The following is an 18,650-nucleotide window of genomic DNA, read 5'->3' on the forward strand; positions in this document are numbered from 1 at the left end:
ATGAGATAATTACTTATTTGGGAACACCTAATAATTTCTAAATTAGAGAACTCAGCTGCTAATAAAAATCTGAAATAAGGAACATCAAATTAAACTATATGCATTAAAGTGGGATAATGATAAAATATTGTTTTTATAACTGTGTAATTATTTCACAGAACTGTATTTTCTATGAAGTGTGATCAAATTTATGATCAATAAATGAAGCATTTAGGAAAAAGAAGGGGTAAAAATGTTAAGATGTATTTTAAGATACTCTGAAATATCTCAAAAGACAAAAACATGGTTTCTTTGTTCACTTGCAAAATTAGGTCAGAGTTCCATTTTACACATATTAAACCATCTTTTTTATCGTCCTTGTTAAGTTTTTGGCCCATCAAATGATCAAGGGATACACATCTTGACAGGACATAATCCTCTGAGCCAGTTTAAAATGTTTGTTTCTGAGTGACTGTGTTCAATTTAGAAAATGACTGCTTAGAATGTGTGAGTGAATCATTGGAAAGATGCTTATAAAGAATAATGCTGCCCTTCAAATGTTTTTAGCTTAAATTGCTGGCAGAGATAAAATTAATTATGAATAATTTGAAGATATATTGCATTTCAACTAAGCTTTCTACTAAGCATGGTATAAGTGTAAATAATTTCTACATAGTGCAAGTGCTAATGAAAAGTATGTTATACAGAAAGATAAAGAAGACACAATATTTTATTGAAGTTAAAGTAAATTAAACATTGTTACTTCCTAATCTCAATCTTATAAAATATCAGATGTTAATTTTTGGCTGTTTAGGTATGTTTCCTTTCTGATTAAGTTATTGAATAATCTCTTTCAGTTTTAGAATAGAAATTATGTAAATTGTGTCTTCCTGAAAGCTTTGATAAAGAGAGAAGTTCAGTATTTATAATGGAAGGCCTTGTCCTTGAAATCTGCTTCTTTCTGATTTGATTATGTCCTGCTATTATACGTTACGATGTGTTTTTTTTCAACAGCATCTAAAAATGATTACCTAGCATGTGATAAATCCAGGTCTCGTGTCATCAACATGCGCAAGCCATCTTCATTGAAAAAGAGGTTGTTTCCACTAGAAAGGATTCCACACTTTCGAGATGGTTTCCCACCACTCATTAATAAGAATCTATCAGATTCTAGCTGACCTGAAAAAATTGGAAAATATGGTTTACCTATGACCCCAACTATAGTGAGTTGTATTATATTTTTAAAAGGAGTATGGTAAATGCATTATGTAGTTTCAAAATATGAAGTCATAAATATTAAAGTCATGTTTTAGGATAAGAGGCCTTTTCAACATTTTAGCTTGTTTGAATTGTTTAGCCTTGGCTGGTATAATTTAAAGATTCTTGTGATAGGAGGGGGGGTATTTTCTTGAGTATCTATGGTCCAGATAGATGGATCCCTCCTTTCGTCTTGTTCACACTGAAAAAAAAGACACTGGTTAGTCAGAGAGTAGTTCAGGCCATCAGGAAGGTGGGGGCTGTGTAGCCTTTCTACCAGCCTCTCTACTGTGTCCTTTCTAATTTAAGGATAGTGTCAGGCAGGGACAACAAAATATTTAAAAAAGCAGTTTTAGTGGGAGAAATTTCAATACCATTTATTATTGCCTATTAAATAACGTCTTTAAGGCTGGGGGCGGTGGCTCACACCTGTAATTACAGCACTTTGGGAGGCCGAGGCAGGTGGATCACCTGAGGTCAGGAGTTTGAGACCAGCCTGGCCAACATGGCAAAATCCTGTCTCTACTAAAAATACAAAAATTAGCTAGGTGTGGTGGCGGGTGCCTGTCATCTCGGCTACTCGGGAGGCTGAGGCAGGAGAATTGCTTGAACCCAGGAGGCGGAGGTGGCAGTTAGCCAAGATTGTGCCACTTCACTCCAGCCTGGGTGAAAGAGCAAAACTCCATCTCAAAAAATAAATAAAATAAAATAAAATAAAATATAAAATAAAATACCGTCTTTAAAAACCAGCTCTTAAATCTATTCAGATACTCCGATTTAGTTTATTTTTTCATTGTGGTAAAATACACATCACATAAGATTTACCATTTTAACCATTTCAAAGTAAACAGTTCAGTGGCATTTAGTTGATACACTCTGTTGTGCAGCCATCACTACTACCTAGTTCCAGAACTTTTTCATGAGCTTGAAAGGAAACCCTGTGCCCGTTAAACTGTCACTGTCCCCTCATTTCCCCCTCCTCCAATGCTGGCAAATAATAATCTGCTTTCTGTCTTTATGAATTTACTTATTGACATAATATGTGGCCTTTTGTGTCTGGCTTCTTTCATTTAGCATGTTTTTGAGTTTCATCTATGTTGTAGCCTGTATCAGTATTTCATTCCTTTTTATGGCTGAGTAATGTTCCACTGTATGGATATACTTAGATCGTTTTAAAATGTATTGTAAAACCATAAATATAACAATTTTACAAAAACTGAGCAAAAAAAAAAAATCTTTTTTTTTTTTTTTTTTGAGATAGAGTCTCGCTCTGTCGCCCAGGCTAGAGTGCAGAGGTGCGATCTCGGCTCACTGCAAACTCCGCCTCTCAAGTTCAAGCCAATCACCTCCCGAGTAGCTGGGATTACAAGTGCCTGCCAGCGCGCCCGGCTTTTTTGTATTTTTAGTAGAGATGGGGTTTCACCATGTTGGCCAGGCTGGTCTCGAATTCCCGACCTCGTGATCCACCTGCCTCAGCCTCCCAAAGTGCTAGGATTACAGGCATGAGCCACTGCACCAGGCCGAAAGAAAATCTTTTAATCTCACTACCCTAATATAGATAGCTATTATACTTAAGACTTTCTTTTATGGAGGTGTTTTTCCACAGTTTGATCAAAGTGCATATATAATTTAAATGCTTTTTTCTAATCATTACATTACATGCATTTTACTATGTTGTAACATTGTCTTCACACATAATGATACTGAATTCTAGGTGTAAAACTAAACTATAGAAAGTGATGACAGGCTATTTAAGCAGTTTGTGGTAAAGCAGTAACAGAAATTTGTATTTCTGGAAACCCTTCCATCCAAGATTAACTCTCTATAGATATATTCTAAAATTGTCATTAGTCAGAAATTACATGTGGTAGAAAAAGTTGTGAACACAGCCTTAGTTTTTCTCAGTAAAGGTCTTGTAGCCTGTATCAGTATTTCACTCACTGACCATTGTTTCCAAAATGGAACCCTATAAATTCAGAACTAAATGAATTCTTGGATGTTCACAATTGAAATAATAATGAGATATTAGAATTAAACTTAATGATTAGTTATCTACCAAAAATTGTGTTTAACATATAAGTTCTTTCACAAGACTACATAGAATTTGTATGAAAAGACTACCTTCGAAATCATCTTTGAGAAAATCAGGATTTTTGGTGCTTATTTTACAGGTTGGACCTGAGTAGCCAGGGTCACATATACATTTGGTTCCATTGATACAGCTCCCCTGTCCATTACACATCTCCTCACACTGGGGACCGATGTAGACATTATCAATGGCCCATGTCACTGGCTGAGAGCCGGCAGGGTAAAATCCCTGGTACCATCTGAAACGGACAGATCTGGAAAAGAGGACAAGTCTTTCAAAAGCTAATCAATGGAACAATATACCTTCAAAGTAAGCACATCTGATCAATGAACAATGGGAAGCTTCTACCTATGCTCAACACCCAAGAAATAGAAAACATTTGCCATTTCAGGAACAAAACTCCATTCCTCAATCTCCAGGATTTTGCCAGTAAAGTTCTTGTTTCTTGTAAGCTTTTCCTAATCCTATCAGAATGTCAACGTTTCACTTGATCTTCCCATCTTTTTCAATATTGACTTCCTTGGTGAAGATTTCTCCATCCTTACTATTTTTTTTTTTTTTTTTTGAGACAGAGTCTCACTCTGTCCCCCAGGCTGGAGTGCAGTGGTGCAATCTCGGCTCACTGCAACCTCCATCTCCCGGGTTCAAGTGATTCTCCTGCCTCAGCCTCCCGAGTGGCTGGAATTACAGGTGCACACCACCACGCCTGGCTAATTTTTGTATTTTTAGTAGAGATGGGGTTTCACCATGTTGGCCAGGCTGGTCTTGAACTCCTGACCTCAGGTGATCTGCCCACATCAGCCTCCCAAAGTGCTGGGATTACAAGTGTGAGCCACTGCGCCCGGCCCCTTCTGTCTATTTAATACACTCTGTATAACTAACCTTTTTTTAAAAAAACTGAGGTAAAATTCACACAACATAAAATTAACCATTAACCATTGAAAGTGTACACATCAGTGGCATTTAGCACATTCATAGTGTTGTCCAACCATCACCTCTTTCTAGTTTCAAGACATTTTTATCACCCCAAAAGGAAACCCCATGCCCATTGAACAGTTTTCCCCATCTCTCCCTCCCTGACAACTGACAACCACCAATCATTTCTGTCTCTATGGATTGACGTATTCTGGATATTTCATATAAATGGAAAGATAGAATATGTGACATTTTGTGTCTGGCTTCATTCACTTAGCATAATGTTTTCAAGGTTCATTCATGGTGTAGCAAGTATCAGAATTTCATGCCTTTTGTGACTGAACAATATTCCATTGTATGGATATACTAGCTTTATTTACCCATTCATTAGTTGATGGACATTTGGTTGTTTCCATTTTTTGGCTATTGTGAATAGTGATGCTATAAATATCTGTGTACAGGTAATTGCTTAAATACATGTTTTCAATTCTTTTGGGTAGAAGGGTAGTGAAATTGATGGACCTTATGGTAAATGACAATCTTTTAAATTTTTCTATCTTACTTTCTCTTCCATAATTTTGATGGAATTTCCGTTATTACAGTTATCACAGCTGGAGTTACTTAAAAGTGTGTCTATTTCCTCCATTGGCTGTGAGCTCATAGAGGCCAATGTCCACGTCTCTTTCTTTTTTTGTACCTTTTTAAGGCACCCATATACTGTTCACACATAGTAGATGCTCAGTAAATGTTTGTGGCATGTAATTTGTTGTGAAAGTCCTTATGAGCCAAACTAAGGTTTTTTGGATTTTATCTGACCAGAAACAGAGAGCCCAAAAAGATTATTTTTTAAGAGAAAAAGTGGCAAAATCTGATGTATTTTTAGATTCTCTTATTTCTTAACTTCTTTTTAAGTCAAAAATAATTTTCCTTTTGAATTGTCCTATCATGTTGCTGATAAGTTAGCTCCTTAGAAATAATCTACATATTTAGGTAGCTGTCCAGAAATGTTTTCATGTATTTTATCATGTATAAAACTCAGTTCAAAGAAGACAGATTTATTTTAGAATGGCAGGATGCAGAGATGACATGTGCACTTATTTTTGTGCCCTGTGAATCTTCCCAATTTTCAATTACCATAGAAACTAAATTCTGAATAGTTTTCTAGTTTGAGAAACAGAAATTAGAAGTTAAATACCAGGATTAAGGATGGGTGGTGGGGGAAAAATACATTTGTTAGGCTTCTAAAATTTAGTGGATAGTAAAGCGACAGATTCAAGTTCCTACATATATTTAACCCTAATTTCATTGTTCCATCTTGCTCTGTTGCCCAGGCTTGAGTGCAGTGGCACGATCTTGGCCCACTGCAACCTCCACCTCCAGGGTTCAAGCAATTCTTCTGCCTCAGCCTCCCGAGTAGCTGGGATTACAGGCGCCCGCCACCACGCCTGGCTAATTTTTGTATTTTTAATAGAGACAGGGTTTCATCATGTTGGCCAGGCTGGTCTCAGAGTCCTGACCTCAAGTGATCCGCCTGCCTTGGCCTCTCAAAGTGTTGGGATTACAGGCATGAGCCACTACATCCAGTTCCAAACTCCAACTATGTTAAGCTGCCCCCAAAATGCCAGTCCATAATTAAACTTTATTTTCAAATACTTGTCAGAGTTTAGTCTTGGTGAGAAGCACTTCTTACCTTTTGAACTTTCAGACTGCTGAGCTGAGGGAAATGGCTGGTTTTCCTTTGAACAAAAGCCTACAAGGATTTTTTTTGAACTTCTTATTTATTCAAATGTTCTGAATATAAATGAACCACCTTAGTTGGATATTTATTATTGTTCACCTGCCTTGACACAGAAACTGCAAGCACTATGATAAATGGGCTGAAGGGTCTGGTTTCACTGTGGTTCCCTTCTGCTGAAATCTTATTTTGAAAATTTCTCACTGCCACCCTCCTTGGTGAATGTCAGCATCTGTTCTCCTAAGCCAGTTGTATTCAAAAGGATCTGTTTTTTAAACATAAACTTAAAATTTCAAGCACACAACATTGCTTTCATTAAATAGGGGTTTTGGTTGACTCATTATGAAATTGCATAAAGCAAAAACAATTAGGAACTTCTAAAGACAAAAGGACTCTAAAAGCACACCAAGGTGATGTGAATAAAATTAGATGAAAGCTCATAGTTATTCTTTGAAGGTAAATGGACTATATATGTAGAGGGAACAAAATTTGACTATTTTGCACCTGAGAACATTTAATACACTTTTTGTGTGTATCTAGTGTCCAACAAATGCAAGAAAAGAGTAATTTAAACATGGATTTTTGTATATATATATGTTTTTAGCATCCAGCACTTGTGCCATTACTATGTACCATGTTGAATACCAACCAAGGGATGGTTCACTGAGTTGGAGAAAATTTAACTTTTGCCTTCCAGCCATTCATGCCTGCATGGGTTTTAAGAAGAGTGCTAATTCTTTTCCTGAAACAAGGACTAGACAACACCCTTAAGGCAAATTTTTCTCTTCACAGAAATGGTTGAAGGCAGTTTGAAAGGTGGGTTTATACCATTCTGAGAATAGGCATGCATGCCTCCTTGATACATTTACTTTCTTTTCATGGAAATAAAAATGACATGGAATACAAATAATGTGACAGTCTAGGTTCTGTACACTATTATTGGGTTTTGTAAGTGGCTTTATACCAGTGGGTGAAAATATAGATGTCTGCAATTCTCTTGTTCAGATTTCCAAATTATATTGTCATGCCTTATGTGGAAGCACAGCACAGTGGACATTACCAACGCTGAGCGAGGTAGTCTCTGTGATGCTGGAGCACTCCCCTGGCGTGGGCATCTTCACTCAGTGCCTCTGACTGGCAGGTCTTGGTCATTTTGTTTCATACACCTTTAGATGGGATTATTTCCAAGTGGGAACTTGCTGAAGCAAGTCTCAGTTGGCAAAACAATCTAAAATCATAACCTACAATCTATCTTTAGGGTGGTTTTCTATTTAATTCTTAGCTGGATAATTGGAGGAAATTAGAGGTCCATTAAACAGAAAACCTAGTGCTTGTCCATAATACCATAAGGGAGTTCAGTGGACTGCTCTGTATCTAGAAGCCTGTCTTACTCCATTCAGGCTGCTATAACAAAATACCATAAATCGGGTGGCTTATAAATAACAGAAATTTATTTCTCACACTTTTGGAGGCTGGGAAGTCCCAGATAAAGGAGCCAGCACCTCAGTGTCTGGGGAGGACTCACTTTGTGGTTTATGGATGGTGCCTTCCTGCTGGGTCCTCACATGGTGGAAGAGGCAAGGCAGTCCACTGGGGTCTCTTTTATAAGGGCACTGATGCCAATCATGAGGGCTCCACTTTCATGAACTAATTGCCCCCTAAAATGCCCCATCTCCTTATTCCATTACCTTCAGGAGAATGAAATGAGACATGTGAATTTCAACAAAAATTCAGACCATAGCAGTGCCTAAGCTATCTAGGCCTTTCCCCTTGCCTGTCCTGCTCATAGGCATGGTCTTTCGACAGCTATGCTTCTCTTGGAACACTTGGCTTTCAGGCTACAGGTGATAGGTTCAGATTTGGAAATTTGGAATTAAGAGCTCTAGAAAATGAAAGCTCTGGTGTGCCAAGTGATGTTAATGTGAGCACAATAAAAACAAGGATCATAAACTTCTGTTGCTAAGTCCCCCACGCTTTCTGAGTGAAGTCCATGCAATTCCCCAGTATCTTTCCAATAAGTTCTTTCACCTTTTTGGTAAGCCTCTTTATATTTCTTGCAACATATGATCTTAAATAATACAACCATTTTGAATAAAAACTTTTTCCTGGGTTATTTTCCCCTGCCAGATTCTTCTACAGATAAGCTCCCCACAACCAATGGTAGCTTTCTGGTTGTGCTGGCTGTGTCATCAGCTCCATCTATCCCTATGATCTCCAGAGACACTCTTTGCCTCCTCCGGCTATCAGTTGTTGAGGACTTTTTGCTTAGTAATGCTTATTTTTAAAAAGATAGTTGGATTTCCTATTAGAATCATATCCTGGCATAATCGCAAGGATTAGTAAATTATATATTCAACAACCCAAAATATTAAAATCCTTAGCAATCAATTTATAAAAGTTATGCTGATGATATAATGAGGAGTGGATAGATTCATGTTCAAAGAGATGCAGACTTTAAAAAATTCACTTTCACCCTTTTGGAAAAGTACTAGGTATTAGTAGTCTTGTTTGAAGACGCAAGACTTCTAATTATGCTCCATGTCACATCAGGAATATAAATCTATTTCCATCTTGAAAGTATGATATTAGTACTTTCTTCTTTTTTGACATACTCTGAAAGAAAACATTCTTAATTCTGAGAGAAGAGACAGAAATTTGGAGGCAGACTGCTTTGTTGACTTCCTCTCTTTGTTCACTTTTATTATTAGTTTTGTTTTTTGAAATATACTTTTCATTTCATTTCTATTAGGGGTGAAGTCCTTTATCTCTAAGTCGCTTTTCAGCAGAAGAGTCAAATATATGTAACAAGAATGCTGAGAGAGGTTGGAAAAGTAGAGATGCCTGGGGGCAATGTGCTAACTTTTTTTTTTTTTTTAATGAGACACCAGGAATATTCTGTGGGCTTCTATGCTCCCTATATACACTCTCCCTGCATGACAGACATAGGCAGGTGTTTGAAAGTCATAATATTCTAGCTGCATTTATATTGTGAGGTGGGAGTAGGCAGGAGGAACGCGTGGAAAACCTTATTTTTGTTGCGTTCTAATTGATCTAAGAGACATTCACAAGGATATGAACCCCACTACAGAGGGCAGCCCATGGTGTGCTGTTAAAATCTACCTTCGAACTAGAAATTAGTAGTTATGTCAGCTCCATGTCCTACATTTTAAATATCCACTGATCTGCTTGAGAACTGAGGAAGAAACGTCAGGTGGAAATTTCCCCATGATAAAGTGGCAAGTGAATGATGACTTCAGGAATAAACTGTCAAAGGAGAAACAAATGTGGCATCAAGCAGTGGGTCCTTACCCACAAAGGTGCAGCTTCCCGAAGTGCACGACCTCCCTCCTCCAGCCCTGCATGGTTCCCGCGTAGTAGGTGCTGCTGGGGTGGTGCTCGGTGGAGCATAAAGAGCTGACGTGGCTGCTGCTGTGGTAGCAGAGGGGCAGCAGAAGGTGCCAGGTCGCCCCGAAGTCCCTTGAAAATTCCAGTCTCACTGGATCCGCGGATGAGCTATCAGTCGAACAGCCAACGTTGATCTTGGGGATGAAGAAAAAAATGATACAAATTACCTCAGAGCAACAAGCCTTGAAATGATTCACCACTTCATTATTTTCTAGGGTCCATTTTCCTAGGAACTGTCTTGCTGAAATATTTAATACTATAAAATTATGTTTTGCCTTACTGAGTAATATTGTATATTACCTTGAAATTATAATTTTTCATAAAGAACCTCAAAGGGCCTCATGAAAAATTTATTTCCCTTCATTTTATAAAAAGCAGGAAGTGGGTAAGGCAGAGGCTGGGACAATTCCAAATTTTACCTTTGGCCCATTTTCCTAGCCAAGCCAAGCAAATCATACTGAAAAGACTGTTTCCCTAATCCTAACTGTTAGCTTCCCCCGCATCTGGGTAGGATACCTTCTATTTTCCTTCTTATGACACCTTCCAAATAATCCTAAGAGTTTTACACATGAATCTTCAATGCATATTCAATACCAAAAGAGAATACAATCATTGTCATCATTTGCCTGGCACAGGGAAAGATTTTTTTAAAATTATATATACTTAAGGTGTACCCATACTGTTTTGATATGATATAGAAAGTGAAATAATTACTACGGCCAAGTGAATTAACCTATCTATCACTTTCCATAGTCACCTTTTGTGTATGTGTGTGTGTGTGTGTGGTAAGAGCACCTAAAATCTATTCTCTTAACACATTTTCAGCATACATTATTATATTATTAACTATGCTCTTCATGCTGTACATTGGATCTCTAGACTTATTCCTCCCTCATAACTGCAAGCTTGTCTCCTTTCACCTACTTCTTCCCACATCCTTCTCCTTCCCACCCTGGTATCCACCAGTGTATTCTGTCTTTATGTAAAGACCTTTTTAACCATTAGGGAAACAACCACTCCATTCCTTTTTCCATGCTTTCAAGTGCATTAAAATAAATTATATAAATGCATGCAATTCTTTCTATAAAAAATTTCCCCTTTCCAATTGAGATGAACATTTTCTTACTATCATGCCATCAAAGCATAGCAACCAGTTAGTGATATATATAGTTACATATAACCATCTATAGTTATACACAATAAATATACACTATACATATTATGTGTGTGTAGGTATGTGAACTTACATAACTTTTACCTTCCGATGAGTAAACTATTGACATTTGATAAACTTTCGATTATAGGCACTTGTTTCTTCCTGAATTCTTTTTTTTTTTTTGGAGATGGAGTCTCACTGTTGCTCAGGCTGGAGTGTAGTGGCACAATCGTGGCTCACTGCAACCTCCACCTCCCATGTTCAAGCAATTCCCCTGCCTCAATCTCCTAAGTCACTAAGATTACAGGTGGGCACCACCATGCCTGGCTAATTTTTGTATTTTTAGTGAGACGGGGTTTCACCATGTTGGTCAGGCTGGTCTTGAACTCCTGACCTCATGATCTGCCTGCCTTGGCCTCCCAAACTCCTGGGATTACAGGTGTGAGCCACCGCGTCTGGCTGATAATAGAACTCTTAAAAGGGCTAAAGATGCCATCTTTTATTAGCTATGAAAAAAATATTCTGAAAAGTTAATATTCTAAAACACTGGTATAATATACCTTTGGTTCGGCTGATTTTATCTAAGTTTTTGAAATATGTAAATATTTTTATGTTAATTATTAATTTGCTCTCTTGACAAATAAAAGTGCATAAATATTAATAAAATACACAGAGCAAATACATTTGAAATTATAAAACAGTATTATCTGTAAAATTAATAACATCATGATAAATATTATATAAATATACTAGCATGGCATAGACTATAGTTACAATGACCTAGTCCCTAAGAAATTTTAAGTTTCACATAAAAAGTGTGGAAATATAATACAAGAATAGTATGAGCCTTTTCATTTTTATAATGTTTAAAATAATTTATTTCAACTTCCCATTGTAGCAGGTGGGGAAACTACGTCATAAAGGATAATAATTCAGAAATAAACCTTAGTATGACAATTGGCTCTGTTAATAAAAGTAAATTATGATGCCAAAACCTCTTACATCCTTGCACAAAAATGGGAGGTCATAATGCATGAAATTATCTGAGATTTTCCTCCTCTTTCCTAGGTTTTGTTCAATATAAAATTTAAAGCATTTATTATAGAACAAAGTCAAGTACCTCAAATTGTATGATGGTGTTCTCATTCACATTTAGGTCACGAGTGGTAATGGAATGCTCACCAACTTCATTTGAAACAAACACCATAGCTGAATCTTCTTCACTGTTATACGGGAAAACAACCAGGAATCCATTTAGGCAAAAGTTCATCATGATATGTATACAGCAGTGGTTTTATTTTTAGATTCTTAATACTTACGGTGCCCCCTTTGAAGAATATGGACAATAAAGACCAATGTTACCACCAGGATAGAAAAACCAATTGTCTTCTCTGGGCCCAAAGTCAAATGTATCCAAGAGCATCACAGGGTTGTTTAAATTATTTCCATCGATAATGAAGTCATCAACAATCCAGATTTCTTCTTTCTTACCTAAGGCATTTTTGAATAAAGCAAGTTGTTCCAGTGATGAAAATCAAATGAACACTTTTGCTCATTTAAAGAAAACAAAGGACAAAAGCAACTCAGTAACAATAGTTTAAACATATGCCTTCTACAGGAGGACTGTTTGAGCCCAGGAGTTCAAGAGCAGCCTGAGCAACATAGTAAGGGCCTATCTCTACAAAAAATAAAAAAAATTAGCCAGGTGTGTTTGTGCATGCCTGTAGTCCCAGCTACTCAGGAGGCTGAGGTGGGAGGACTCCTTGGGTCCAGGAGTTTGAGGTTTGACCATGCCACTGCGCTCCAGCCTGGGCAACAGAGCAAGACCATGTCTCAAAAGAGAACCACACAAACCACCCCCCCCCAAACCCATATACTTTCTGGGGAAAAAAAAATACATAAAGTACATAACAGTATATTGTCAGTGATTAAAACTGGCCAGGCGCGGTGGCTCACACCTGTAATCCCAGCACTTTGGGAGCCCAAGGTGGGCAGATTGGCTGAGCCTGGGCAATATGGCAAAACCTCATCTCTACCAAAAAGCAAACAAATAAACAAAAAATTAGCTGGACATGGTGGTGCATGCCTGTAGTCCCAGCTACTCAGGAGGCTGAGGTGGGAGGATGGTTGAGCCTGGGAGGTGGAGGTTGCAGTGAGCCAAGATCACGCCACTGCACTCCAGCCTGGGCAACAGAGCAAGATGCTGTCTCAAAAAAAAAAAAAGAAAAAAAAAGTGACAAAATTAAGCTTGCAACCATATTAAATTGATATAGCATGGAACTGCCTTGCTAATTTCAGAAAGCTGTGACAATGCTTTGTATATAATGTGTGTGAAAGCATGCTGTCCTTCAAATAATAGCGATGCTATGAACCCTCCCCTGGCAAGAGTGGGTTTTGAGTTGTGTTTTAGTGGTTTAGGGGAATCTTTGAGACATGCAATCTGTGAGAATGGATGGTCAGTTAGTGGACTTAGAGCCGAGGTACACTAATCAGTCTATTCAGGGAGCAATTCATGCTTTTTAGGGTCAACCCATGGCTTAGCACCATACTTCAGTCAGGCTGAAGGACTATGGCCATTAAAATAATGCCCTGATACATAATTGCATTTATTTGTTTATTTAATACAGAAGAAAAATATTCTATGATCAAGAATACTCCATGTTTTCTTAATGTTTTTCATATCTTCTATGTTGATCTGGAGATACTATGGGAATATATAGGAAACTAGGGAAGTCACCCTTTATACTGCTATATGATTTGATTCAGTGATTTAGACCAGGTGTTTAAGGAATATGTTAGAGTAGATAAGAACGGCAAAAGCCAGGCTGCTTTTGTAAAGCACTGTTTGGACTGACCTTGAAACAAGGTGATAAGTCCATGCCAAGCAGGAACGTCAAGATTCCCTATGTTGCTTCTTCACTGATTTCTACTTTAGTACAATTCTTACAAAACATAAAAAAGGATCTGTAAACAGGAGCCTGTAGAACAAACCTGATGCTTTGAATGAAATCACAGGTCTCTATCTCTAATCCTATCAGTGTTCTAATTCTAGTGGCATTCTTTCTTCTTCTTGTTTAGAAAGTGGTTGGTGGAATCAATGAAAAAATAATTAGGTGAGCACTCCAAACATAGTATGAAGACAGCAATCCTTCCGTCACCCAGGCTGGAGTGCAGTGTCATGACCTCGGTTCACTCCAACCTCTGCCTCCCAAGTTCAAGTGATTCTCCTGCCTCAGACTCCTGAGTAGCTGGGATTACAGGTGTGTGCCACCATGCCCAGCTAATTTTTTTGTATTTTTGTAGAGATGGGGTTTCACCTTGTTGGCCAGGCTGGTCTCGAACTCCTGACCTCAGGTGATCCACCCGCCTCGGCCTCCCAAAGTGCTGGGATTACAGTTATGAGCCACTGTGCCTGGCACATTCCTTTTTTGGACTTTTATTCAGTGACAAGATGTATGTATACATATATGTTTCACAATACATTAAAAATTATGTTTTAGTTTTAACATATTGTTAAGGAAATAGGTTAAATTTTAGAGATGGAAGAACCTTTGCCTTTTCCATTTTTGTGTTACCTCTGCAAAGAATCTGCTGCTTAATGTGGCATCTCCATGCTTATTTAGGTGATTATATGCATGACTTGGTAAAGTCTGGTCCTTTATAATCAGCAGTTAATAGAAATATAGGAAGCAATAAAACATTACCAATTTGTAGAATCATTTTCTGTAACCATTTGAAATGCTACTAAATTATACATTCACTTTAACTTATCACTGAAGCAAGTGTATGTGATAAGAATATTTTATCTATGGCACTATCTGCTTGGTCTAAGTCCCTCTCACTTCGTCATGGCATTTTGCTATAGTATTCTATTTCACTAATGAAACGCCACACTCAGAAGAACTATGTATTCCCAAATAAATGCAACAAAAATGTCATTACAACTGATGAGTGCCTAATGATAATGCTGGATTATTTTTAAAAATCTTTAGCTCTGTAACAGAATTCAGCTATATTTACATTAACAGGAGAACCTACTAGTCAAATATGAAGAGATTATATATACGTATATATATATATATATATGTTAAATATTTAAATATTTATTGAGACTTGTTGATATGGCTTGGCTCTGTGTCCCCACCCAAATCTCATCTTGAATTGTACTCCCATAATTCCCATGTGTTGTGGTAGGCACCCAGGTGGGAGACAATTCATGAGAGCAGTTTCCTCCATAATGTTCTTGTGGTAGTGAATAAGTCTGATGAGATCTGATGGGTTTATCAGGGGTTTCCACTTTTGCATCTTCCTTATTTTCTCTTGCTGCTGCCATGTAAGACATGCCTTTTGCCTCCCGCCATGATTCTGAGGCCTCCCTGGCCATGTGGAACTGTAAGTCCAATTAAACCTCTTTTTCTTCCCAGTCTGGGTATGTCTTTATCAACAGCATGAAAACGGACTAATAAATTTGTCAAAAGTGAAGCATGTAAAATGTGTGTGCTGTGGACAGCTAAGCTGCTCAGTTGATAAACACTTCCTCCACACCTTAGAACAAATGTGTTAACATGCCACTGTCAGTTTTGATCACAGGAGAACACATGCATTTTTACCGTTATTATAAGGTTGCCAGAGTCTGAATCTTGTAGCATTGGTTTGGGCAGTGTATGGTAAGGGAACATTGATGAAAAGTATATTCGTTGTTTGAGGAAAGTAAAATTCATCCATCAGGTGCCAAGTGATTCCTCCATTGATGGAGAATTGTAATAGAATAGAGTGAGATCTCTCTGGGGTACCTAGGAAGAAGATAACACAGGTATAAAACATACTGTGATAAAAATGGGGAAATGGTATGTTCTTAGCTGAATCTTTAGGCATCAATGCATAAGAGAACTTATGTTTACATGAAAGCTTTATAGTCCAAATGCTTCAGAAGCAACTTAAGGGGATGACAGGTTGGGCTCTCTGTATATCTCGAAATACACACCAAAGCTTGGATTTGCACACAATAATACCTCCCTTTCTCTCTCAGATATGCACAGGCATCTTTCTGTATTTAGGAAACATTACATCAAAACATTTTGATTCTACAGGCATCATGATTTTACAAAGGGTCAAACATTTAAATCTCAGGATATAAACAGAAAAACTATTTGAATATGTATTATATCTACAATCAATTTGTTCAGGAAAATTATTTAGTTAATATGAAAAGCCAGAATGACTAAGAATAGGCTTTTTTTGGATTCACATCTGTAAAAGAAAATCCATGTTTTTCATAAGTTAAACATTTTAAAATTTAAATTTCTTTTAGTTAGAAAGTAGTGGTGGAAAGACTCAGGGACATGATGATAAATTTAACTACCATAGAACTAATATGATTACAGCTATATGAAATTATCTAAAATCAGTAGTTTTCTTGCCCTTATATTAAGATAAACTTACATTAAAGAAAAACATTTGCAAACATTTATGTATATTAATTTATGTTAGCTCTTCCATATAGCAAAACTTATGGGCCTTAAATCCGTGATTTCTTTGTGGAAAAGGAATTTCACAGGGGAGAATTCTCTTGAAGGAAAATAATAAATTCATACTTACTTTTTGCTATAAATCTAAGTGAAAACTGGACATACATTGTATTTGTACAATCTAGATCTCTTGAAATAAGCATCCTTAGTCCTTCCTGAAAATAAAAACATATATGTTAAGCAACTTTTTTTCACTTGCAAAATTGTATCCCTTTGATTTTATACACCTAACTTGCATTAGCTAAGTAATAAATACATATCATGATCAAGAAACAAATTTTGCCTAGTTTAAAAGGAAAAATGGGATGATCCTTGTTTCCCCTCTCTTAATGGCTTTCATATCCTGTGCCTGACTGACACAGTTTCATTGTCTCAACTCTAAATCATACTTTTCTGTGATCTTCTAAAAAGCGGTGCAAAAATGATAGCATTACATATCTACAGGCCTTTTTTAGAAATAGCCTCCTTTGATCACAGCATGTTATGAGAGGAGTAACGAGGAAGCAGATGGAAAATGTGCCAAGTGCTCCCGCTGGAAGATGGGAACTAATAGGTAACTTTCTCAGGGTTCCAAGGAGTCTTAGGAACTTGCTACTCCTTTGCTCACTCTGACAGCCCCAGGGGCTCTCATTCAGGCTGACACAACAACACCCCCAAGTTGGTCAAGTTAAATAAGGCATAACTAAGGCAAGTCCGGATGCTCAGGCTGTAAGCATTCATGCAGAGAAGTCAATGAACAAGGAAAGAGATCACATTAGCTTTTGTAATTTTTTTCTGCTAATTTAACTATTTCTGGTTGCCTAGGATTGACAACTCCAAAGGTTCTTTTCTTCATGGGTACATAAGATTGCAGTGACAGCCAGTAAAACAGAATTTCACTATGCAAATAGCCTAAGGTCCAGACAGGTCTTTTAGTTTTTCAGCTGCAACTTCTGAATGACGTAACTCTACGGATGCATGGCTGTGTGATAATAAGTGGACATTGTCAACTGATTTCTCATCAATTAACAAATGCCAAATGTAATTTTAGCTAAAAGAGAACATTTTCCTCTTCATCATCATATATATTATAGATCACATTCCTCAATAGCTGAAAAAAATTTAAGTAGAGCAAATTCCACAATAGCAACCATATATTGAGTGCCTATACATGCTGGGTGCTAAGATAGACATTTTACTCATTTAAAGCACCTAGCACTACTGAGAGAAAAATATTATTCTCATATTGCAGATAAGGAAACTAAAACTCAGAGAGGGAAAGTAACTTTCTCAAGATTACATAGTTTATAAGTGGTGATGGTAGGATTTGAACCCAGATATGTCAGATTCTAAAACATCTATCCTTTATAAGATACCAGTGTTTTGTTTATTAAACTATCTTTTGGTTTGGGGAGAAAAATATCCAGATAATGCCAAATGTAGAATTTGAGAATTATTTGATATTGTAATGAAAACACAACTGCATTTAACCCATCTCATAACTTCACAAAGCATAGATTAATACTTCAGGACAGGTTGCCATGTAAAAGCCTTATATTTCTAGTCTTTGTTTTTTCTTTTATGCCTAGTAATTCAGTGCTCTGCTTGGTCCATGATACCTAACCCATGCATCTTCTTCATTTCTTCATGTCTTAATGTTTTTACGCTCTTCCTTATACACTTGCATAAAGCCTTGGATTTTTTGTTTTGTTCAAGAGACAGAGTCTTACTCTGTTGCCCAGTGTCTATTTATAAATGTAATCATAGCTCACTAGAGACTCGAACTCCTGGCCTCAAATGATCCTCCCACCTGAGCCCCCACTGTAGCTGGGACTAGAGGTGTGCACGACTGTGCCTGGCTAAGTGTTGGATTCTTTCAGAGCTCAATGCCATGTGGAAGTTGAGGTTGAGAGGAAAGGTCCCTTCTTCAGATTGTAATGAAAAAACTTTGAGGTAGATAATTGATAGATTAAGGTAATAAATATCCCTTGCTAACATCAAAATATAGAAATATGATTATTCTTTCCCCTTGATTTTGGAATGCAAGTATAAAATTGTTCCCATGGGTCAATACAAGTCACTCATAAAGGGACCTATTTTACACTGTATTTTGTAGGAGCAATTTTATTGAAAGTGGGCATGATTTGTAATCTGAAAGTATCTTTCTCTTATATTTGCAATATTTGTTTATAGGTTAGCATTTTATATTGATATTTATATAGCAGAACTGTCAAACTTTGCTGCCACATATATTCTAGTTCACAAAGATATGTTTCTTTTCTCATCCTTTTTCAGGTTCAGTGATCCATTTGTGCTAAATGTGAGAAATTCTTTTGCAACAGACAAGCTATTTTAATAGTAGATAGTATTCCTGGAATCTATAAACATTAAAAAGAGACTATCATATCCTTTTTCACGAAAGAATGACTTTCTAGGTCAAACTGCAACCTACTGAATGGCACATGCTGAGTCCTCTCTACATCTTGCAGAGCTGATAGATAATATGTCTAACACATATAATGCTTGGCTGCTCTTGCATTTGGATGGCTAAAGGGAAAATATAAAACATTATGCATCTTTCTTGTTTAGAGGCTCAAAAGACTAGGT

General features: G+C 37.1%; 1 protein-coding gene across 2 annotated transcripts in view; it reads right to left on the reverse strand.

The window, feature by feature from the left end:
- Window positions 1–18,650, reverse strand: part of RELN (reelin) — a 529,179-nt gene that overhangs the window by 75,698 nt on the left and 434,831 nt on the right. For both annotated transcript variants that reach the window (XM_054494994.1, XM_063667694.1), the window contains exons 37-43: window positions 16,135–16,219; window positions 15,147–15,329; window positions 11,856–12,027; window positions 11,657–11,759; window positions 9,285–9,514; window positions 3,358–3,578; window positions 1,011–1,158 (exon numbers count right to left, since the gene is read on the reverse strand). In XM_054494994.1, coding sequence (XP_054350969.1) covers window positions 1,011–1,158; window positions 3,358–3,578; window positions 9,285–9,514; window positions 11,657–11,759; window positions 11,856–12,027; window positions 15,147–15,329; window positions 16,135–16,219 — 1,142 coding nt within the window. The remainder of the gene's footprint in view (window positions 1–1,010; window positions 1,159–3,357; window positions 3,579–9,284; window positions 9,515–11,656; window positions 11,760–11,855; window positions 12,028–15,146; window positions 15,330–16,134; window positions 16,220–18,650) is intronic.

Source organism: Pongo pygmaeus, chromosome 6 (genome assembly GCF_028885625.2).
Source record: "Pongo pygmaeus isolate AG05252 chromosome 6, NHGRI_mPonPyg2-v2.0_pri, whole genome shotgun sequence".
In the NCBI taxonomy this organism is placed as follows: domain Eukaryota; kingdom Metazoa; phylum Chordata; class Mammalia; order Primates; family Hominidae; genus Pongo; species Pongo pygmaeus.